At 44.4% G+C, this 24,484-nt stretch overlaps 1 protein-coding gene across 2 annotated transcripts in view; it reads right to left on the bottom strand.

Moving 5' to 3' along the window:
• DNAH7 (dynein axonemal heavy chain 7) overlaps positions 1–23,486 on the bottom strand; it is a 1,158,398-nt gene extending 1,134,912 nt beyond the window's left edge. The window contains exons 1-2 of one of the 2 annotated variants that reach the window (XM_069225862.1): positions 23,298–23,486; positions 23,051–23,211 (exon numbers count right to left, since the gene is read on the bottom strand). In XM_069225862.1, coding sequence (XP_069081963.1) covers positions 23,051–23,071 — 21 coding nt within the window. In that variant the 5' untranslated portion in view covers positions 23,072–23,211; positions 23,298–23,486. The remainder of the gene's footprint in view (positions 1–23,050; positions 23,212–23,297) is intronic. The other variant, XM_069225863.1, reaches the window with a different exon arrangement.
• Between the last annotated feature and the right edge of the window lie 998 nt (positions 23,487–24,484).

The following is a 24,484-nucleotide window of genomic DNA, read 5'->3' as shown; positions in this document are numbered from 1 at the left end:
CCTCCAGGGGAAACCACAAACTTTGGGTACCATTAGAATCCCTAGGATGTTGGAAAAAAAGGACGCAAATTTGGCGTGGATAGCTTATGTGGACAAAAAGTTATGAAGGCCTAAGCGCAAACTACCCCAAATAGCCAAAAAAGGGCTCAACACTGGGGGAGGGAAGGCCCAGCAGCTAAGAGGTTAAGAGTTCAGTAAAAATATCGCCACAAAGCGCCAACTGTGAGTATCTAGTCACAGCAGACCAGGACAAAGTCACAAGTTCAGGCTGACCACGATGGAGCACGGGCTGGCTACAGGGACCTGGTTAGGTCAGCAGAACAAGAGTGACTTGAGTCCTGGTTGCAGAGTGTTGCAGATCCCAAGTCCTGGAAGCATCACACAGCCGAAGCGATGCTTTGGTTCTGAAGTGCTGCAACACAAGCTCCTGCATCGTCATCGAGCATCTGCAGATGAGGGCTTGTGATGTGAAGTTTAGTATTGAGGATGGATCAAGTGGTTGAGGAGCTGCGATATCTGTGAGGCTCCCATGAGAGAATCTGTGTCATTGTCATAGCTGCCATTGACTAGAGAGTTGCGGTGCGAGGGCCTGCGCCAGGAAAGCTTTGCACATGTGGCAGTTACAATGTGGGTTGAGAGGTCGATGCGGAGTCCTTGCACTTTGAGAACCCTTGCAGCAGAGGCTACTGCTGAGAGGCAGGAGCCAGAGGCACAATAATTCAGGTATGAGGATTTTAGCCCCTTGAGGATGACCTGGGTGTTGTGAGCTTCATTGTAATAGGGGTACCTTGAAGGACTGAATGATGTTTGTGCAAGGGAGGAAAAATGCTTTTAATAGCCTTGATAATTCCTGTTTTGCAGGAGGAAGGTGAACATGCAGATGGAGAAAGGGTGGGCATGTAACAACATTTGGCGAGATGAGAAGGTATGCAATCCGTTGTGGTACCTTGAATTCCAAAAATCACTCAATCTCTGTAGTCGGGTAGACTGTAGAAGAGTGGTGACTATGGTCTTGTTAACTGTGGAAGTGATGTCTTCCCAGGTAGAAACAGAAGAGGATTCTGTGCTGTAGTCAGGGCAAAATCCTCTAAGGCAATCTGAAATTATATCGCAAATTTCAATTATTTAGACTACCACTGAACGGGGTCCATTTCTGTGAGGTAGAACCTAATGCCGGTGGTGTTCAAATGTACTAGTTTGTTGTCTCGTATCTAGAAAGTCCTCAGACTGGTTTCTTAATAATACAATTATTTTTGGTTTTGTTTGTTCTGTTGTACTTTTGGTTTTGATCACTTTTAAGATACCCTCTTACCAGTTTCGTTGTAGATGTATGCATTTGAAGGTCCCTGTTCATACTTTTTTCAGTAGCACATCCAGCAGCCTGCGTTATGTTGCTTTCCATGAGACAGTATCAAAAGCCCCAACCCTGCTGAAGCCTGGAGCATTTTTCAAATAGCATCCATAACCTATAATCCTTTCTTGCGACCAGTTTCCTTATGGTTTGCTGGAGCAGTGCTTCATTTGTGCTTGTTGTTTTCGATGCAGAGCACCGGTACTTATTCCTGAGGGCCGGAGCTTAATTTTCTGCATCAGGCATTTACTGCGACCAAAAGACACATAAGGGAAAGGCAGAGGAAGCGAAAAACGAAAAGCGAAAAACGAAAAACGAAAAAGCGTCACAAAGGGAGAAAGCAGAAAGCTGCAAGAGTGAGCTGAAGGGGCAGGGAGTGGCTGTAAATTGATTAAAGAGGCCCGAGATGGCTTCAGGATTACGCTGCCTTGATGTTCGGTGTTTGCACATTTAATTGAAGCAGCCATGTGTTAAACAGGAGAGCTTTGGGCACTGGCACGTTTTTATTTACAAATTAAGCACTGTGCTGGAGAGTACAGATAGGGCATTCTATAGGACCCATGCCTGTCGGTTGTAAACCACTGGACAAATGACATGAAAAACATTTGGCATGAACCAAAAAATAATGGTCCCTGGCCCATGAATATTTCTTATGGGAAACAGGACGTAGCACAGGTAGTTAGTACGACTGAAGTGAAAGAGACAGGGCAAGATTACAAATGGAAAATGCCTCAGTATACCACCTGCAATACATATGAAGATAATATACGAAAACCAATTCTAAAGATAGTTGCTAAGTATCCTCCTATGTCCATAGCAATCTTGCAGAAAGACATTTCAATCAGTGTTAGATTTTATAACTGGGATTTCTGTATCCTATCCACCACTGAACTTGGCTTCAAATGCACTACAGCTGTGACACTGTTTTTTGTATTTACGCACCAACCCTGGAATAAAAGAACCATTAGTCAGTGTTGCCCGAGAAACCCATTACGTCCAAATATAATCACCTCCCTAGTGACTTTCAAAACTGACCTGAAAACCCTTCTCCTTTAATGACACTTTAACTAAGACAATGCAATCAACTCTTGGCACAGAGATCTACACTACCTCAACCTTTTTACTGTTGTCCACACAGCTTGTATATTCTGTTTTATGCCATGATCTACCATGCTGTATTCTCGACCTTTGCAATTATTTATAGAAGTATTTGCGCATCTTAAACTTTCTGTAAATTCCTTGTAACTAAATATTTCCCTTGGAAAGCGCTCTAGACCCTTTGGGTAATAAATATAGATAAATAAATTATTATACACCTCATTGCTGTATGTTAACTATGTCGGTCTATCATGAACGTCTGCAGGACCTCGTTCATGAGAACAGGAGAAGAAAAGGGAAAAATAGCAGAGAAGCAGCGCATACCAGTTTCTTCATCACTGGATCCCAAGGACAGAGTTACAGGTGATAAATTGACTTTTCCAACTCTCTGCAGAATTTCCTGGTCAATACATTTCTCATTCTTTCTAAGAGGCGGGAATCACCCATACCTATATATTCTCTTTTTAATCATTATTGTAAAACTAATTGGCACACAGGCCCTTTAAAAAGGTCTGGCTATATCACTGCCTCAATTTAAGAATGTTGGGAGATTCACACCCGCATTACCCTGGCACAGAATCAACAAATTATTGGAAATATATCCACAGCATAGTATCCTCTCCTGTAGCCTGACTGAGTTATAACCATTGCTCAAGAGCATTCGTCACTCCATACTATAGATACCAAGGTGTTTTATCAGGATTTCCTATTTCTGTCCACACTTGGGAACTGCAGCATTCCAAATCTAGCCCTATTAACTGGAGCTGAACTGCCCTCACATCAGCATACGCAGCAGGGGCAGTGGAAAGTGTCATTTTGACTATATTGCAGGCAGCCACAAATCTTCAGGGCTTATAGTTAATGGGCTGTACCAGCTTTACAGGTGTTCAATAAGTGTTGGTAGTCATGTGCTATTTGTTCCTGCAACAGCTTCAGACTACCCCACAATCCATGTTGCAGCTGCTCCCCACTGCAGCTCTGATCTACCTGCTCTCTATAGCTAGCCAGGTCAGAGCCAATATTTGTCACTACTAGCCGGGATGGCAGATGAATACCCTAAGAGTGGGTGGCAGGCTTGCATTGTTCAAACACTATTGGGAAGGGATCACATCAGATACGTGCATTTTGCAAACCATCCAAGGTTTTCACATAGACTTCTACGGTACTCTGGTACAGCTTGTTCCCCACGCCTGCTGAATTTTTCAGATCAGGTCGCCTTAATAGACCAGGAGATCGCAGATCTTGTGGAAAAGGATGCCATATCGAGGACACAACTTCACCCCGAGGTTTTTTGAGCAATCTTTTTCTAGTAGAGAAATGTGAGGATGGTCAGCGTCCGGTAATCAATCTCAGAGAATTCAATAGTTGGCTCATATATCGCCATTTAAGGGGGAGGAGCCAAGATGGCGACCGAGTCGGACGCCTAGGTGAGGAGCTCCGACTCGGACCCGAAGGGATAATCCTGTAGGGCACTCCTGACCGAGAGATCGATCTCTGGCCTGGGGTCACACACGGGTCCGCGGGTCTGTGCGAGCGCGCACGGGAGCTGGAGATGTGCGAGGAGCCGGAGCGGAGGCGCAGCCACGGGGCCGTGAAATGGTGGCGCACTGGAGGCCTGAGCCTCCGCTGAAGGAAAAGAAGAACACCTCACAGCGGCAGGGGCGGAGGAAGGGGCTGGGGGCCCTTGGCGAGGGGGGGCCTCAGGGAGTGAGGCCCGAGTACCGGTGCGGCTTCTCCCCTCGCCGCTGCATCCCACCTTTATCCCCCCAGCCAGCTGCACGGAGCAGCGAGAGCCGGCGGACCTCTCCTCAGCAGGGCGGACCGCCCCTGCAAATTAAATAATCAAGGGGGCACGGCGGGATGATGGCGTTGCGTCCGGGCACTGTAGTCGGCCCGGACGGGAAGAAATATTAAAGAAACTGAGCGGGGGGCACGAAAAAAAAAAAAAAAAAGCGCCTTGTGGACGCTCACTCGACCCAAGGGTGAGGCGCCCAAACGCAGCGGGGGATAGGCCCCCCCTCCACTTGAAGCTAGTAAACAGCTGCTTCCCCCCGCTTCCTCCCTTCAGAAGCGCGGAGACAACAGGGCGAAAAGAAGAAAAAAGGGGGCAACAAGGTGGACTGAAGGAAAACAGCTGAGGGGGACAGTCCAACTAGGAGACTCCGCCTCTCTCCTTCGCCCCCTCCCCAGTTGCCCTCGTCAAAATTGCCATCCCCCGTGGGTTTTCCTGTGCTGCGAGGGCTGGGGGCGGAGTCGGCAGAGGAATATTGCGGACACCAGGATCGCCTGGACCCCCCCCCCCCGCCTCCGGGGGCTCTGCGCAAGGTAGGCACCCTGAGAGGGCACCCGCACACACCCCAGGACCGGCACGCCCAACTAGTAGCACAAAGGCCCCCCCCCCCCCCCCCAGTTGCTCTACTTGATCCAGCACAAGCCCCCACAGATAGAACTGTCAAGAGGGACCAGAAGCAGCACATAGGGGCCTCAACAAGGCATAACACGTCGAAAGGAGAATTGGAGCTCTCGGGGTGCCTAGTCGCTCTAGAAACGCATAATTCAACTGCTCCCTGGTTGCGGGAATTACATAAGAGGAAAAACAATGGCTGGGAAATCTAAGTCAGCAAAAAATCAAGAACGAACCGCGCCCGGCTCGTCGCCTAACGACCAACAGCAAATCCTAACCTTGCAATCACTGGAGAGTACACTCCAATTCCACTCTGTACAGTTCGAAAAAGTGCTACAGGCAATCATGGACACTAAATCCTCATTAGAACTAAAAATAGACACAGTATCACAAGACCTAAACCTACTCAGAGTGGATCACCGGAACTTGACAGAGAGGGTGAAAACAACCGAGGATACCCTGAGCAAGATGAGCCCTATGGTCTCTGACAACCAGAAACAAATCCAGCACCTGGACACAGAGGTGAAGATCCTATGGAGGCGCGCCGAAGAAGCAGAAAGCAGATCCCAGCGCAATAATATTCACTTCGTGGGGTTCCCTGAGCACCCACCAGAATAGAGCTCGGAACTAACCATAGAGCAGTTGCTAATTAAAGAAGTACTGACCGGGTCCCCTTCGAAGTTCTTCTCTGTTGAATGGGTGTACAGAGTCCCGGGAAGACCGCCACTACCGGGTCAACCACCCAGACCATTAATAGTGAGGTTCCTGAATTATAGAGACCGAGACCTGTTACTGCAGCAATTTCGCAGCAAAGGCCCATTTCGACTGGGGGGCTCAGTGGTCCATGCTTATCCAGACTTCACTCAAGAAGTACAGAAACAACGGAACTCCTACATGAAAATTAAACAGCGACTCCGGGAACACAACATCAAATATGCTCTTCTCTTCCCTGCCAAATTGAGGGTGATTTCAGAAGAACGTATCCATATGTTCACATCCCCCGAAGATGCCTGGACCTGGATGCATGCTAAAGGCATAGCACTGACCAACGAAGGAGTGAATGAAGAGGAGGAATGGATGCCCTCCACATCGAGAAAAACGCAATAAGAGACGCCACAGGGGTCAGCCCACTGAGAGACAAGCAGCGGAGGAAAGAGCACAAGTGTTAAAAGAAACCCCGTTACTAATGCAGAACTCTTTTGAGACACTCAGGGTGGGCCCCTCGGCAGGCTCTGACTCGGAATCGGCCAGCTCGGACTCCACGGTTACAGACGCGCTCAGGGGCCCGGAGGTTACCCCTAAAACTGCAGATGAACTGTAAATGACAATAACAACCTGGCTACCTCAGTCCTGACAGGGCAGCAAGCGACTGGGGTGCAGAAGAAACCGCAACAGGAATCGAACCGCCAGCCATGTCGGCTATAAAGAGTATCTTTTGAACGATTAATCCCTGACCGCTGTGTTCGCTGATCAATAACTGTGAGCAAATAGAATGGGGGGGGGGCTAATATAACATAACACAACATATCAGGAGTGCCCACATTTATATATGCACATACCCGCAGACTAGGTCTGAGGAAGGATGCGACCTCCGCACAAGGGCCACATCTGATACCGAAAATGGCTCCCCCACACGTATTCGAACGGATACAGACCTCACCAAATAGTAGATCATGGGGTGTTTCACTATGTGTTAGTAGTCAGTTAAGGGAAATAGTTAGAACGGGGGAGGGGAGTGGGGAGTTAAGGGGTTTGTTTTAGGTCAACTCAGAGAACAGGATACACCACTGCGGTCTTAAACACACACCCGGCGAAATGGGGGGGAGCCCTGAAGGAAGCCGCACTCCGGGTAGTCAGGATGGCGATACACCATACAGTGACACATGACTCGGCATACGACTGTACATGCACACCAATATGAAATAGTTACGTGGAATGTGAGGGGCAAGGGCACACCGGGCAAAAGGGCACAAGTGCACGCGCGTCTCAGACGCCAGAAAGTTCACGTAGCTATCCTACAAGAAACACACTTACTGGAACCTGAGCTGCAGGAAATCCGTGGGAAATGGGGCGGGCAGATAATAGGCACAGCCTACTCAGCGTTTGCTAGGGGGGCACTGATATAGATAGCAGGCGGCGTCCCGTTTGCCCGAACCTCGCATAAAGTAGACCCAGGTGGCAGATATGTAATAGTGGAGGGACAACTAGATGGGAGACATTTACCGTTCATAGGGATTTACGCCCCCAACAACGCACTGGCGGGTTTTCTGGAGACACTCACCCCGGCACTACTAGTAAACCCTGCAGCCCCGGCCATATGGGGAGGTTATTTCAATAGCTTACCGAATGCAGCACTGGATAGATCAACCCCCCCCAAGAAAGCTATAACAAATAGAAGTGCTAAGAGCCCCCTGCAGATATGGGCGGAAGATATGAGACACCCCCGACAGAGAGAATACTCATTTAACTCAATTGCCCACAGAGTACACACTAGAATAGACATAATCTAGGGTACTGCAGATATATGCACATTGTCGAGTGAGACAGAGTACCTGGCTAAGACATCAGATCATCGGATCATTCACCGCTCAGAATGATATTAAAATGGGGCGGAACTCAATCAGTGATCCCTACATGGCGTTTACAGCCAGAAGCACTCCAAGACCAGGCATACGCAGAGGGACTGGACACGGCGCTGAGGCAGTACTGGGAAATCAACGCAGACTCCGTGAGCTCAAGGGCGGCAGAGTGGGAGGCGCATAAGGTGGTAGCCAGGGGGTACTGCATGTCGTCCACTTGGGGAGTTAGGCGCACTTTACACTCCGAGATCAGTAACTTAGAGAAGGAATTGAGAGCACTGGAAGCAGCGGTGACACAGAAGGAGGCACCCTAAACTGTATTACAAGAGGCGCGCTTAAAATATAAAGTTGCAGACACTCGCCTCCGTAGTCACGACCACAAATATTATTTGATGCGGCAGCAGTCGGAGGGAGACAGGTCAGGCAGGCTGCTGGCATGGCTCCTCAAGGGAGACTGACAGCAATCTCCAATAGGGGCTATAAAACTAGACAACGGTGAGATAGCCTCCACACAAACTGAGATAAATGGGGCGTTCAGGGAATACTACGCAAAACTCTACGCCAAACGAGCGACCTGTACGCCTACACAGCTCACTGCTTTTCTGGCAGGATCCCAATTGGCACAACTGTCTCAGGGAGACGCCGAGAAATTGGAGGCCCCGCTGAGAGTAGCGGATTTAAACGTAGCAATAGCACAGATGCCCAGGAATAAGGCACCGGGAATAGACAGCCTCCCACTAGAATATTACGCAAAACATTCAAATTATTTAAAGCCTCACCTGCTGAAAGTGTATGAGGAAGCCCCCACGCAAAGAGAAGCCATGTTAGTGGTCCTACCCAAGCAGGGACGGGACACTACGGACGTTAAATCCTACAGACCACTATCACTCTTGAACACTGACTGTAAAATCCTGGGAAAGGTATTGGCTAATAGGCTAGCGCCCGTTATCCACACTTTGATACACGACGACTAAAATGGCTTCATTCCCAAACGCAACACTTTTCTAAACATCCGCAGACTGCTGGGAGTGATGGGGGGGCACTCCACCGGGGGCGCGTGAAGAAATGGTGCTCTCACTGGACATTGAGAAGGCATTTGACACGCTGGGGTGGGACTATTTATTTGCCACTATGCGAAAAATGGGAATAGGCCCTAAATACATACAATGGGAGAGTTGTATCTGACAGCATCCCGATTGCCAGAGGCACCAGACAGGGGTGCTCCCTGTCCCCCTTCCTATTCGCAATAGCAATGGAACCACTGGCGACCCACCTGCGGGTAATGGAGGACAGCTGGGGCATACTCAGGAATGGGGCGAAACATATAATATCTTTGTATGCAGATGACGCCTTAATATACTTGCAGAAGGGAAATGAGACGATTCCGCTGGTAATTTCACTCTTGACCGAATTCGGAGTGTTGTCCGGTCTGGTAGTGAACTGGGAAAAATTGTGCGTGTTCCCTTGTCCACACGGCCACTGTCAAATAGAGGTACATCCCCGACTGGGCAATTGAAATGGTGCTTTGATTCATTCAAATACCTTGGGGTACAAATATATCATAGATCAGAGGACCTTAGAGATGGAAATTTGGGGAGAGCACTGGCCTCCATAAAAGGGTCGTTACGTTTCTGGAGTAAACTACTGCTATCACGGATGGGCAGAGTGGCGATAGCAAACATGCTGATACTACCTAGGCTTTTATACTACTTTGCGGCACTGCTGCTTTCGATCCCTAGGAGTCTCTTCCGCGACCTGAACGGGGCTTTGTTGCAACTCATATGGGCGGGGGCAGAGCGCGCGTCGCACTCACTACACTGCAGCGCCCAGTGACTGAGGGCGGTCTGGGCACCCCTAATTTTAAACGCTACTACGCGGCTGCGCAGCTACAGTGGTGGATACTGAGCTGGATACATGGCTGAACCGGCATGGGTACTGACGAATTTGCGCGGCGCACCCCTGGTTGCTTGGCTGGCAACCAGGTCTCCGAAGGGGGTGTCCGACAAACCACTTATGCTAGTGGTGCATGCATGCTGGAAGAGATATATTCAAAACGGCCGCAGCGCGCTCCCCTACTCGCCTCTCATACAGTTGGGTGCACTCCCTGGCTGGGAAAGAGGAGAAAGAAAACGCTTGTTAGTGGCCTGGACGGAGGCAGGCATAGAGATGATAGGTGACTGCTTCGAAGAAGGGAAATTAATGTCTTTTGAATTGATATGGGACCTCACCTCAGTAAATCCTGGGCAGTTCATGACATATCATGCCATATGCCACTCCATCAAGAAGATGTGGTTAGCAGGGAACCAAGAACCTGTGATCTCCCCAGCACTACACCACATGTTACAATACGATAGCCAGTCGAGTGTCGAACCTATACAAAACTTTGAACAAATACCCCGCACCCAACCTCGAAAATGCACGGGAAAGGTGGACTGATGTTCTCCCAACCCCGATCTCACAAGAGGAATAGCAGAACGTGCTACTCCACACACAAGGGGTATCGAGAAACCCCAGGTTTCGCTACACGCAATTTAATTATACACATCAAACATATCTCTCACCAGCCAGGATTAAACTAATGCTCCCCAGCTCGGACCCAACCTGCCCAAGATGTCAGGCCCCGCTGGCACACTTTTACCACATGGTTTGGGAATGTGCCCAGGTGCACAGGGAATGGAGTGGGATAGCGGAGAAGTTATCGGAGCTGACGGGGTTGGTGCTCACAGCAGACCCTAAATCCTGCTTGCTGGGCCTGAGACAGAGAGACAAGAAACATAAGCATCTACATAAATTCACAGACCTAGCATACGTAATGTATAAAAGACTGATAGCAATGAACTGGAAATCGGCCACTGCTCCGGATCTGAAAACCTGGCACAACATGACACTGAGATGGTCTAGCACAGAATTAATGGTGCTGCGGAAATCGGCTGGGGAGGGCCAACAGCATACAGGTAGTGAGGTCTGGGAAACTCTAATAAGTAGACTGGAAGCCAAAAGTGATGAGAAACCGCCATGAACCGGAACAAATGGCGACCCAAAGACAAACACTCTTTTACCTAACAGATCCCTATATTACGAGTAGGACTGACGAGTCAAACACTATAGCCAGTGGTCGCCCCCTCGCACACCTCCTTCACTAGAAGTAACCCATAGTGAATACTCAGAGTGGATCTAGGGCCCCACACAGGAACATAAGACAAAGGAACCCAGACACCACTGATTGCTACTAAAATGGGCTTCCCCCCTCCATAGCAAAAACCACAAGGCCAGATAAATGGACATTATCAAACCGGGACACACAAGCTTATTAATCACACATGGTAAAAGTTATCATTTAGGAACCGCATCTGAAATTCCTTTAAGCAATATGACAAGACCTCAGTTAAGTTTGTTATTGTAAATCTGTGTGATAATAGTGTAATAGATCTATTATATCCTGAAATTGTAAACGCTGGAAACACATCTAAAGTGAAAATGCAATAAAAAAATTAAAATATATATATATATCGCCATTTAAAATGGAGGGTATCCATCTCTTACGTGACCCTTTGAGACCAAATGATTGGATGGTCCAGCTGGACCTTCAGGATGCCTACCTAACGGTCCTGATTTTTCCCCCGCATAGCAGGTTTCTGTAGTTTAGGTGAAGGCACCAGGTGTACGAGTTCAAGACGTTGCAGTTGGAGCTGTTGTCTGCTCCCTGGTGTTTCACCAAGCTCCTCAGACCAGCATTGGAACATCTCCGAGCTCAGGGTTTTCGGCTTTTAGTGTACTTAGTCGGCATTCTCATCATGGACCAATGTACACGTCGTCTGTCAGACCAGCTTCAGGTGACGTCAGTCTTTTGGAGAGTTTAAATTTCAATGTCAACAAACGCAAATCCCTGCTCTCCCCAGCTCGACAGACCACCTTCCTGGGTTTCATTACAGACTCAGTTGAAAAATCCCTGAGTCTTCCTATGTGCAAGATTGTGAAGATCCGCAGGGAGCTCAGGAAGACTCTAGCAAAGAGTTCAACCTCTCTACATCAGATAGCCAAGATGGTAGGATTGCTGTCCTCATCCATTCAGGCGATCTTTCCAGGTCCTCTTCACTACAGGGCCTTGCAACGTCTAAAGGCCTCTCACTTGTGCAGGGGCCTGCAATACTCAGAGAAAGTTCTCCTCACAGACGAGGTGGTAGACCAGATGAGGTGGTGGTTGACATACATGGAGGCCTGGAATGGCAGAGCCATCTTCGGGTCCGATCCCAACCTGGTAATCGAGTTAGACGCCAGCAAATCCGGATGGGGGGGGTGCACTGCAAAGATTTCTGTACAGGCGGAAAGTGGTCTGCAGAGGAGCAGAAACTACACATCAACTGCCTGAAGCTCATGGCAGGGTCCTTCGCAATAAAGTGTTGGACAAAGGACCGGATCCATTGCACTGTCCTGCTGAAGATAGACAATAACTCAGCGGTCAGATACATAAAAAAATGAGGTTGTGCCAAGTCAAAGATGTTGGCAGACTTGGCCAAAGATCTCTGGGGGTTATATCTGACCAAGAACATCTCTGTTCCAGCGGAATATCTACCCTGGCGCTTCCAATTCAGTAGCAGATTGGTACTCCAGACAATGGTCCGACACGAGTCTTTGGCATTCAAACTCGTCAATTTTCAGATGGCTGGATGCCCTATGGGGTCCTTTCTCAATAGACCTATTGTCATCCAGGCTGGATCATCAACTTCCCCGCTATTTCAGCTGGAGTCCCGACCCGCTGACAATAGCGACAGATGCATTTCTGCATGATTGGTTGAAGGAACAGGGATATGTATTTCCCCCCTTCGCAATGATCACGAGACACTCAGCACATGTCCATCAACAGAAGGCCAAGGTAGATCACTATCTGTTGGAGGTCGCAAATTTGGTTTTGAGTTCTGCTGGAACTTTCTTGGGATTCTCCAATCCTTCTACCCCGTATTCCAGATCTCTTGCATGACCCCCTGCGCAACTGTCACCCATTGGTACTCCTGGATCGGATACCACTCATGGCCTGGCGGATTTTGGGCAACGCTGGAGAGTCCCAGGATTATCGGGGAAGGCTGAGAGAACACTGGCTGCTGCATGGGCAGGCGGAACCAATATATGTTACAAATCAGCATTGTTTCTGTGGGTACGTTGGAGTGTTCAAAACAACCACGATCCCACGGAGTGCAAAGTGGTCCCCCATCTTGAACTTTCTGGTGAGCTTAGCTTCCCAAGGTCTGGCCTACAGGTCCATAATTTATTACAGGTCTACTACATCAGCCGGTCATTTTCCTCTGGAGGGTTCTCCAGTGGGAGAGCATCCCCTGGTGTGCCAGCTAATGAGAGGAATACGCTTGACACTGCCTCAAGAGCCTTGATATTCTGCTCTTTGGGAAGTCAATTCAGTCTTGAATCTTTTTCTGGACTGGAAACTAAACACATTTTTGTCACATAAAGAACTTTCAGCAAAATTGGCCATTCTCCTGTGTTCAGTGTCGTGTCATCAAGTGTCAGATGTGAGAGCTTTGGACCTTCTGGGTCAGGCATTCACCCTACATGGTGTGACATTCCAGATTCCCAGGCAAACAAAAACAAATTCCAGAGTGGTTTCATACCCTGCTTTTCACAGATCTCCAAAATTGGGTGTGGTTTGTTGCCTTAAAGCTTATGAGGACATGACTGAAGATTTCCGACCTCCAGGAGAAAGGCAACTGCTAATCTCCTTAAGAGCAGTCTCATCTCCCACCATTGCCAGATGGATCCGCTGGGTAATGCAGGAAGCGGGAATTGATCTCTTGCTATTTGGCACTCACTCAGTCAGAGAAGCAATGGCCTCTAAGGCTTTTCGTTTGGGGGCTTGGGTAGAAGACATAATTAATGCAGTGGATTGGTCCTCAGAGTCCATGTTTAAACGGCTTCAAAACACTGCTCGGCATGGCATCTTAGGGGGTGGATAAACTTTCAACAGGCATAATCCTCCCCTCTGCTCCTGACATGGAATGTAAAATGTCCTCATAAACATGAAGGAAAGTTTCAATTCTATTAAGGACACGGAGGTGAGGATTATTCACACCCAATTCTTTAGAAATACTTTTTTTCTACCTGATTGTGATTGAAATGTGGTATTGTTAAAAGGAGAAGTTCCCTGTAAGGTCAAAGTAATTTATTGCTTCCTTCCAGTTTGCTGTTTTGTTTTTTTCTAAGCTGTCATGCAGTAGAGGAATGCTTGTTACAAGGTCAAGTAATTTACATAGGATCGATAGAAGAGGGACCGGGAGATTACAGGTCCAGTGTACAGCCTCCCAATGTAAACGTTATGAAATTAAGAGTACACTGTTCCTATCTAGAAAGTTTATTAGGGTGAAAAAATTATATATAAATATACAGGAGCAAGAACCCTCATGCATCACAATGGATGACTGGCTTCATTACCTACCTACGGGTAGGTTAATTAGCCTACTGTCAAGGAATGAGAAAATATTAGTTCCTTTTCCTGAACCGTGATCCTTTTAAGCACTATCCTGAAATTGGGGATGGGTGACCTTTTGTGTACGAGTAGAACTAAGTAAGTGACTACTTTTTCCTAGATATGGTTGAATATTAGTTCTGGCATTTTTGGAGTAGATTTCCTTTTGGTCCTGAAGAAGCGTCATAGGATCCGGCTGGACCACTTCGACGCGAAACATGTAGACCTGCTATAGAGTGATACCGTATAGTGTCTATCCTCATTTTTTGAGAGTGGGTGACCATCATTCATCACCCTGACTCTCTATCTTGTTTTTAATCTTGGTCTTCATCACATAAAACTGATTAAATTATGAGTGACATTTGTTGATGATGAACCAATTTTAATTTGTTCTATTCACTCCATTTATTTTTGGGTTCTTCGAATTGGGCACCTTATCCAAACAAAATACTTTTGAATGTGCGACTATTTGAGCACCCCGGGTAAGAGCTCCCCCATGGGGGGAGCCCGTTAGGCATTGCAGCACCAGCCTAACGAGGAGCTGTCCCAATGATACAAGTAATTTACATAACCTGGTTCTTTTATGATGAGATTTATCTATATTGTTGTTGCTTTAGTAAACGTTGTTTTGTTTGACTATCAACAATGATAGCTAGTTACCAGACTCACTTTCTCCTTACTTAGTAGGAACAGAAGGATCCAAACAGGAATGAGAGAGGAGGAAGTCACAATCTCTTGTCACATTCAAGAAAGAGGACGTTACTCAGAGAGTGACCCGGATTAAAATGGACTGTGCTTCCTTCATTAGATATTAAAGTTGTAGTTCTTTCCCTAAGACTCATGGGAAAGGTAGTTTTGTCCTTATTAAGTTGAAGCTGCTGGAACGAAATAAAGAGAGAAAGCAAGACATAATCTTTGCCTCTGTGCCCTTAATAGGATTGTAACTTTCTTTCATGTTTATTAGGAAATTTTACATTTAGCCGTATACTCCAAACATAGAAATAAGTTTGTCCTATGCTCCGAGTTAAACTTGAAGTGAAGGGCTTCATTCCATAACTTGCTACACCTGTAAAAACATTCGATTTTGTATTAAACACCATTCTTTCCTTTCCCCAAACATCAACAGATTAGCTCAATTTGCATAATTGTACACTGATTCACTCAGGAAGATCAAACAACTCTGAACCTTGACCCAACTAAAAACAAATGCCCATGCCTTAGTCATTTTTTGCTTTACTTTGGCCTAGGGATACTCGCAGGTGTTCCATAATTATCCAGTATTCCTTTTAAGGCTGTACTTCATTCCATGACTAGACTTATCTCCTTCAGAAAAAATTATCATATTTCCTCACTACTTAAAGACTTACATTGCCTAGTATCTGATGCAAGGATCACATTCCAAATATGTGCCCTCAACTACAAAGCTGTTCAACTAAATAATCCACCTGTCCTGGCTAAACGTCTAACCTTTTCTGTTGGACATCAAGGTCTTTGGAGTTAGAGTTCATTCAATATGGATTTCAAAACTTCACATGCCCTAAATCAATCATTCACAGATAGGTAATGCAGAATCCTCTGTAACTAATTGCTTCCACCTAAGAACTCAGTTCGTAATATGGACTTTGGAGGACAGAGTAATGTCCATCAGGGCAATGGAGTAAATTTAACGGTGCCCAGACCGACTTCTCATCTCCCAAATTTAGAGATGTGTGCTCAACCCATGAGCATCTCTTAACATATGAAGGCAACATTCTCACAGCAGTTCGTGACAGAGTTGTGACGTTTGACAGATGGCTCCATCAAATATGACAGCTGGCCGTCAAACATTTACAAAGTTTAACTTTTTCAAAAACAAACTCCCAAAGCAGGAGTTTGCGTTTGAAAAAAGTAAAAAAAACCACCATGGGAGCTTTTTCCCATAGTGAAGGAGACATATTTTTCTTTATTTTTACTGCCCCTCACCACCATGTTTCACCTGATGCTGACGGACAGCAAAAAAAGACATCCAACCACCTATTATAGATTCTGCAGATGGTTGAATGTCTTATTTCAATGGCACATACTGTCAGGGTGTTGGAGGAGTATATTGGTGACAGAGCCAAAGTAGACTCCGTCATCGACATACTGTCAGTCTGACCATCTCTAAATCGGGCCCACGGACAGTGAGTTTGGTCGCTGAAGCAGTACTTAATTTGCAAAAGAACTAGTGCTGTCCTCGAAGGTCTGCTCAGAAGCCAGCAGCAGGTGCAATTTAACATTGGTGCATGGAATACCAAGGCTGGTAGTTTTAAAATGTTCTACCAGACACTCCCTGCCCCTTTTTCTAGCTCTTACCAGTTCCTGGTTTCTCCCTGTGTGACAGTTTTACCATCTTTCCCTTCCATGCCGTCTTTCTGATCTGTGGCCCCCACTGGCAACCACTGGCTCAAATTAAGCACTGGGCTAAGGTACTCAGTTGCCACTGCGACAGAGTACCATTTCCGCCAAGCTCTAATCAGCCCCGCAGTCTGCTATCCTTTCTTTCACAAAACTGTGTAAAACCCATCCTTTCCTTCTGCAACAGAATTAACAAGGACACTACTATTTACTAACATCAGATTGATAAATCGGCATCTTCTGCTTAAATCAGAAATACACACAAATGCATTCTGCGCGGCTTTACATCTCAAATCCACTATGCTGTTCATTATATGTCACATGCACTATTACCATTATTAAGATACACTACAGAAAAGCATTACACTTTTTTTAAACTAGCCTCCGTGATAGCATGAATTGAAAAAGAGAACTCTTTTATACTTAAAACTTTGTCTGCCATATAACGTTAGCCACAGAATCCATTTCTAAATTATAAGTACAGACATCCAGGGAATACACATCTAATGTAGTGCTTCAGATAACTCAGAAAAAACATTTTGAGCTCCAAATTCAAGTTTCAATTCTGCTGCCAATGTATTTTCTCGTGACTCGGAATTTTAAAGAAAAGCATTTCATTACAACAACCTAATGTAACAATATAATCTGCACCGGAAACCTTCAATACAGAAAACAATGTTTTGGTATATGTTAAATAAAATATTGGAATGAAACTATCTACCGATATCCATGTACTTGCCCGTGAGAGACCTGTTCTCTATGGCAGGTAGAGATTTTATGCATTAGAATAACTAGCTGCAGGCCGATTTCATTATTCATTCCTGGTGTCAATCTTTTGTGAAAATATTTGTGCCTTGATTGGAGAAGTTCAACTAACTCACCCCGCTCAGCGAGGGTTGGTTATAGTGTGAGGGTCTGGTGTGGGAGGGAGCAGTGTAGCAGAGGGATCAGTGTAATGACAATGCAAGATTGCCGATTAATATACTAAAGATGAATACAAATATTTCTATGGAGGCAAATCATAGTATTAGGGCTGAACATCCCTGTGACATTATTAATTGTATTTTCTTAAGAGAGTACCAAGCACGGAGATTTGGGGCAAAGCTTGCCAAACAACTCTGAATGCACCAGGAATCTTCAAGGGACACAGATCTAACTTATTTTGCCAGCTTGTTTTATTTGGCATATTTAATGGCCAAAGCATTCCAGAACGAGTATCTTTGCATGCGTTTGTGTCCGACTCAATGGTGGCCATCTTGGAATTGTTTTTGTTAATGTAAGCTTGCAAAATGCCCACCGTGTTGAGCCCTCATGCATATGCCGAGTGGCCATTGTGCAATAACGTTTGTTCCAGTTTGACAAAAACATTTCAAAACGGCTGTCTCTATCTTCATGTGGAATAATATAGTGTTATTGCGGGTGTAGAATAGACATGGGCTACTGTCCTACATCTACACATTGGCTAGGGTGGTGTCAAATATGTGCATGTAACTGTGTGTAAACGGAAGCAGATAGTGGTCTGCAGATCTTTATAAAATAAGATAGCGTACTCTTCTGTGTGATGGTAAAGGACTGTGTGCTTGAAATGTAGATGAAAAACAGTGCGCTGCGATTGTGATGTTTCAGGTACGTGCGCTACAAGTATATATTAAAGGAAAAATTGTGCTGCATGTGATACACTAGAGAACCACACATACATGGGTTGTAGAGACCTGCATGAGTACGTGGAAGGCGAATGTGATTAATCTGACAATAGAAAGGGTTAGTTTGCTCCATGGCAGCCTGGCATGGAACTATATGCTTATGCATATTTGAAGTAGGGGGTGCCTGCATATATGGAAGGGACTGCTTGTGTGGACCCAGCATCTATACTGGATGTGTGTATAGAAGGGAACTATTTGCTATGCATAGATATAGAAGGTGATAGTGTTGTGTAAGTTTGCATCCTAGCGCACTGGCTGCTTGCATATGAGGACATAGTAGCATGCTATGTAAAATGGAAATGTGTGTGTGTATATCGTAGGGGACATTTAGCTGTATGTGTACAAAGCAATTGTACTGCATTTGGGTCACAATGGAACATTGAAATACATGTGTAGAGTAAAAGGAGGTTGTGAACTGCAAGTGTATATCATAGGGATTGAAAGTCACTGTTCTAAGTTTGCATGTAGAAGCTGGAAGGGTAATGACCTCTTTATGTTTACGTGGTTACGAGTTTAGGATACTTTGTGCTACTTGTGGATATAGAAGTGGTATTGTGAACCATGTGGGATGATTGTGGGTCTGTATGAGGCAAGAGTGTTTGGCAGTGGAGTGTGTACATAAAAGTATGGTTTAAGTATTATTAAATTATGGTGGGAATGATGTGTACATAGGAGTGCACACACGTTTTGTATGCATCACCAGTAACTTATGGTAATATATAACATGAATATTTTTTATCATTAGGCTCTGATCCACTAGTGCAATACAATTAATATAAGATTGGAATTGATGTATTGGTTTCCACATGTTTTCAAATAAGAACATGGATAGTACTGTGGTTTCTATTGAACGATGTGTCAACATGGTATACATTTGGGATCACACAAAGGTAGGAAATCAGGATGATTCCCCTTTAATGTTGTACACATTGACAAAAATCTGAGGTTTGTACAAAAGAAAATCTTTTAGATTTGTGGTTTTGTTTTAAACACATTTTTATATGTATATCATCTCAGCCCTGTAAAGGTTCCCACCAAAAGGAAATTAAGTTAGGTTGCTTGCAAATTCCTTGATCTAAGCGAACAAAGAAGTAAACTGAAAAAAACGTACTTCCTGGTCTTCTTTGGGAGCGCCATGTGAGGAAAGAAAATATAACACAGAAGGACTTCAAGTTCAAGTCAGTTCCTACAATTGATGGTAAAAAGTCAAATGTGTAGCCCTGGTCCACAGTGGGGATTTGATAGAGTGTCATGAAGGTAAAGACTGTGTGGTACGCCATGCTTGGGGGTGGGGGGGGGGGTAGTTCATTGTCAGAACGTTGTAGGTGCAAACTAGGTGGGACAGTACTAGACTGTGACAAGTGCCTGCACACTTTACAAGGTAGGTTCTTTTGAATTTCGTTTCACGCTTTTTAAACGTTTTTCTTATAGTTCTTGCGCTTCTAAGGGAAAAGTGTGTTGTATCTGCTGCTTGTGCGTTTTCTGATGTCATTTTAATATATCTTATCAGTCTTTTAAATAAGTACCTTTTATTAAATATGTTATAGTTAAAGCATGGTTTATGTATTAGGTAGAAACCCTGCAATATGTCTATAATATTTTCTCTATGTGCATGGGAGCGAGTAACACAGAAGTACAATGTGTTTATGTGTATATGTATGCATACATATTGCTATATACGTAGGTGTGTGGGTATGTCTCTATACATGGTTATATTAATATCTACTTATATAGGGGGAAGAAAAATAATAAAAAATATATATATATATATATATATATATATATATATATATCTTTCTTTATCTTTCAAAGTCTGCCTGTACCTCCACTTTCTGACTACTATGGACTCCCAAATAGCCTCTCCAAATTCTTCCGTCCTCTAGCCAAATCATTCAGTTAACAGGTACACATACCAACCACTTCCCATAGCACCTCACATTTTCCCTTTAGTATTCAATTTCTATCAATCTATCCCTTTCAAATCAATACAGTAAATGTATGAGATCTTAAAAATGCAATCCTAACACAACTAATCCACAAAGGAACAACAAAAGGCATTTTACTGATCTATTACCTTTTTACCCCTAGCCTTGCGTTCGGGAGTAGCATGATACTCACAGCAAAGCTCTTCAATGCCCCGTCAGGAGCACTAACCAATATATAAATACAATTTACAATTGCAACCTTGAATCTCATCTATTCTGATAAATGCTTGTTAACATTCATTCCTTGTTGCACCTGGAAAATGACATTTAATGGGGTACCTCCTCATTCGCAAGCTAGAGACTCTAGGAAGATGTGGTGTAGTAGGTAAAGGGTTGGTTCACTAAAATATTCATATATCTGCTCTTCACAGACCTATAACTGCAACTCACATATATTTATTCATGTTTGCCAGCTCTCAAAATCTTACTGGTGTATACACTGAAACATGATAGCCACAGTTAATCAGGCATATCTAAGCTCTCAGTATGTACTCCAGTGGAAAGCCTGCAGGGCAGACAATCTGCAAGAGTGTAATTGGCAAAAATAGCGCAAAAGCACATCTTTTTCTACACAAACTATTATTCCGTGTGAACAAAACTCTTCTACACAACACTGAAATAGGAGGCATATCCTTTTTTCCCTATCCTTTTACAGGAGCACTTTTAAGTCCGTTAGCACAGGGTGAAACGGTCTTCAAAATGGGTGTATAGCAGTTGTATGCATTTTGCTGTGTCCACACTGAGGAAAAGAATTGCAGGAGTACCCAATGGAAACTGCACGCCCCACCACTACCAAGGAATACTCACAAAATTATCCTTCAACATATATTAAATGTACAGGTTTACACTTTCTGCATGCAAAAATGGTACACGAGTGCATTTGCACAATGTAACCTTTTCTGTTTCTCCACAGGGAAAACATGTTTCCCTAGGTAGAAAACCCTTCATATTAATTTCAGATGAGTCCTCTACACACTTGCACCCTGAAAATTGGATTCTCCCCCAAGCCCCAGTTACTTATTTGGGCATCTAAACTGAACAAAAAACGTTGTGGACTGGGTCCCTAAAGTTCATCGTGTTGGAGGTGCTACCATTTACAAGTCTCATACACAAGCTCTTTGGTAGAGGAAGAAACTAGCTCACTGATTCTAATTATAATTACAATGGCATTTATATAGGGCTTACTACCCCTGGAGAGGTGTTGAGGAGCTTTACGTTGGGCAGCATGCTGCACCAGAACCCAAGGTCAGTGGTTAGTCCATCATTATTATTTATTGTTTAATATTGAGATTAGTCTTGTGTGCCCAAACAAATCGTTAAATACATTCCCTCCAGATTTTTGATCATTAGTGGAGGGAGTCCTACACACAGGCACATGGTTTGTGGGATTAATACACAAGCTAGAGGAGGACAGGTTTTGTTAGGTTGGAGGAGTATCACTTTCCAAAGAAAAGAGGTTGTGTTTTTTAAATGAGGGCAGTTTGCAGGAATACAATCTGTGGTCAACGTAGGGGGATCTGAGAGCCACGATGTGCCCATAATTTTTTTAATTTTAGAAAAACAGTTCCCCTTCTTTATGTGAAAAGGCAACCATCCCGGACAGTTAATTCCGACAGTTGAAATGCTTCAGCAGAAAAGTAAGGCAGGGAATCTCCTGTGCTGTGAAACTAAAAGAGGGACAGACAGCTAAACAAGCATGCTTGCCTGGTGCCTGCTTGCCTTAAAGAAATGTAAATGTGCGCAACTGGTCAATCTGCAAATGTAAATGGTGCTTGAATGCTGGTATTGGCTTTGATGATGGAATAACTTGAAGCTTCCTCATGACACATATTTATACTTTTTGAGGAGTCGTGTAAGGGAGCTACCAGCTAAGCTGTGAAGTGTGCCAATCATAAAATAAATGTGTCTGGGTACTACTGAAAGCTATATTGTGGAAGCATTTTTTTTTTAACCTTAATCCTTTATGCACATTTTGTCACAGTTTATCATATACTGTCTGTAATGCAAGTTTAAAATAATGACTTACATGTTCACAATGCTGTCACAGACTTAGACCTTGTAGCACTAAACATACACATATCACTATTCTTCAGTGTACCAACTAGGAGTCAATTCTGTGGCTCTCTGGTGCAGTGTATTAACTAATAGCAGTTCCATAATGCATAATAATGCATTCCCCACTGACTAACATAATTTGCATTTAATTTTCATTTAAGTTGTGTGTTATTTTATACCTACCTGCAGGTGGAAGACCAAAAAAAGTTACTGAATATTTCAGGGTTTTTTTTGCACACCTTTGACCATGCCCCCACGTTCACTCACCCCGCCCCATTGCGCACTGCAACACAGTTCCCTTACATTTTTAATGCACTTCAACCACTGACTACAATAATAGAGATTAAGGTGAACATGCATGTGAAAGTAGGTTGTGTTCAGGGAGAAGAGGCAGCAGAGGACAGAAGGGTAGGAAATGGCCATTTGAAAGAAAAAAGCAGAGGCAACAGTAAGAAGTTGTAAGTAAAGGGCAGCTTTCATGCCATATTTCGAGCACGTAGGCAATCCTTTTGAGATAACATGCAATTTGGGGATTCAAGACTGTAGAAAAGAACTACATTCTTCGCATATGAAGATAGTGCTATATTAGGTATTTTGATAGGCACTAGAATCAGTAAATTGCTGCTAAGCTACTGCTAGACCACCAGGTCCGTTCATAAATTCAAAGGATGGAAGCGAAAAGTAATGACTGGAAAGATATGTAGGTAAACATTTGGCTGCAGTAAACTTTATATCATAGCAATGTGACGCAGCTTTTAATGACAAAGCTTTCGGAAAATTACATTACACAGATTAATTTAAACTAGCCCAACTATACCTGAAATTATGGAAAGGGGCATGTATTTTAGTTTGATTAAATCAAGCAATATAGTAAAAATGTTCTCGGGCCTTTTTTCTAGTACATTGTTTCAAATTCGGTTCTTGCTTCAATCTCTGCCATAACACAACCGCAGTCGCCGAAACAATCGATATAACACATCTATCATAATGACAAAACTTTAAACGAATAGCCATTACAGTGCCGTACCTTTACCTGATCTGTGTTCATTTTGTCCTTAGGTGAGTTTAGGATATCTTCATGAAGTTTCCTTTGCACAGTCTCTCTGTTATCGCTGTTTCAAGCGTTTGACTTGCAAACCGTGGTTTGGAGGACTAGTTGATCTCCGCTTCAAGGTTTACCAGAAATTCCTGTACAGGAGGTTCAGACAAATATTTTCCTGGAGCATACACATTGTGTGCTATGAAATTAACTCCCTAGGCACCCTCTCACTCACCAGCGTCTAGTCTTGTCCCTCTCTGAATTCTGGTGGCCGGCGGTGTGTTGCTTGCAACAGTCTTTCCTTCCCTTAGATACCCAACTCCGCCGCTCTCACACCGGTAAAAAGTTACAGCTGTTGTCACCCGGTTGCATAGCAACCCCTCGAAGCACAGATTGCAGTGCCCTGCTGACGGTCCCGGAAGCGGAAACAAGGTAGCTAGCCACCCGCCCGGGACGGTTACCTCTGTATGTCAAAAAAATGTTTCCTTGGCACAATCTTTCGCTTTTTCCAGTGGGAAAAAAATATTTCTGAAGACGGGAGTTTGGAGGGTTTGTCTGTATGCCTATCAATCTTGGTCGGGAAAGATTTGGACGGAGTACAACACCAGAATTTTCGGAAGTTATATAAGCATTGTACTAGGGAACTATAGCTGTGTTACGTTGACACCCTCTTCCTTGCTTTAGCTTCATAAGTTGTCCCGTGGCTCTTTGCTTGGAGCAGGTCGCCTATCCCGGCGGTTTGCGGTTCCGCTGCTGTCATACATGTAAAAAGTTATAGCTGTTGATACCCGGGTGCTAAGCAACCACCCTGCGCACAGATTCCAGTGTCCCGATGCTGGTACTGTATACGGTAATCACCTGAGTGTCGGCAGGTGAGCAACATTTTAGAATTTCCCTGGACAGTGCGTTATTTGAAAGTGGAGTCCGTTGCCTGTTACTACTCTTGTAGGACGGTAATTATGGTGAACACGACTGGTGTTCTTATATTGTTTTTTCCAGGTAGTATATTCAAGTCATTCATTTTGGTTCTTGTGTAGTGAAAGTTTTTTTTCCAACCAAACTTCCAAACGCATTGCTTCTGTTAGCGCGTCAGAACTTAGTAAGTAAACTTACAAAGGGACGCAAATAGCTTGATGAACCTTTTGATTCGCATATAAGATGTTCCCACCATAACTCCAGTACATGTAGATCAATAAGTAATCAACAATAAAAATAATCAATAGCACTAGCAATCAATTGGATTCAGTAATTGTCACACACCATGACTTTTCAGTCATGAAGAACCACAGCTTTTAGTAAAAGTTAGAATATTTATTTCCCTACATTAACAATGCTAATGTCATGTAAGATAATCTCAAAATCAAATGATAAACATACAGAAACACCACTGGCTGTCCAAAGTGTCGAAAGAAGCGTAGTCTA

Source organism: Pleurodeles waltl, chromosome 3_1 (genome assembly GCF_031143425.1).
Source record: "Pleurodeles waltl isolate 20211129_DDA chromosome 3_1, aPleWal1.hap1.20221129, whole genome shotgun sequence".
Taxonomy (NCBI): domain Eukaryota; kingdom Metazoa; phylum Chordata; class Amphibia; order Caudata; family Salamandridae; genus Pleurodeles; species Pleurodeles waltl.
The sequence above is the reverse complement of the archived record's forward strand: the minus strand, read 5'-3'. Positions and strand labels throughout refer to the sequence as shown.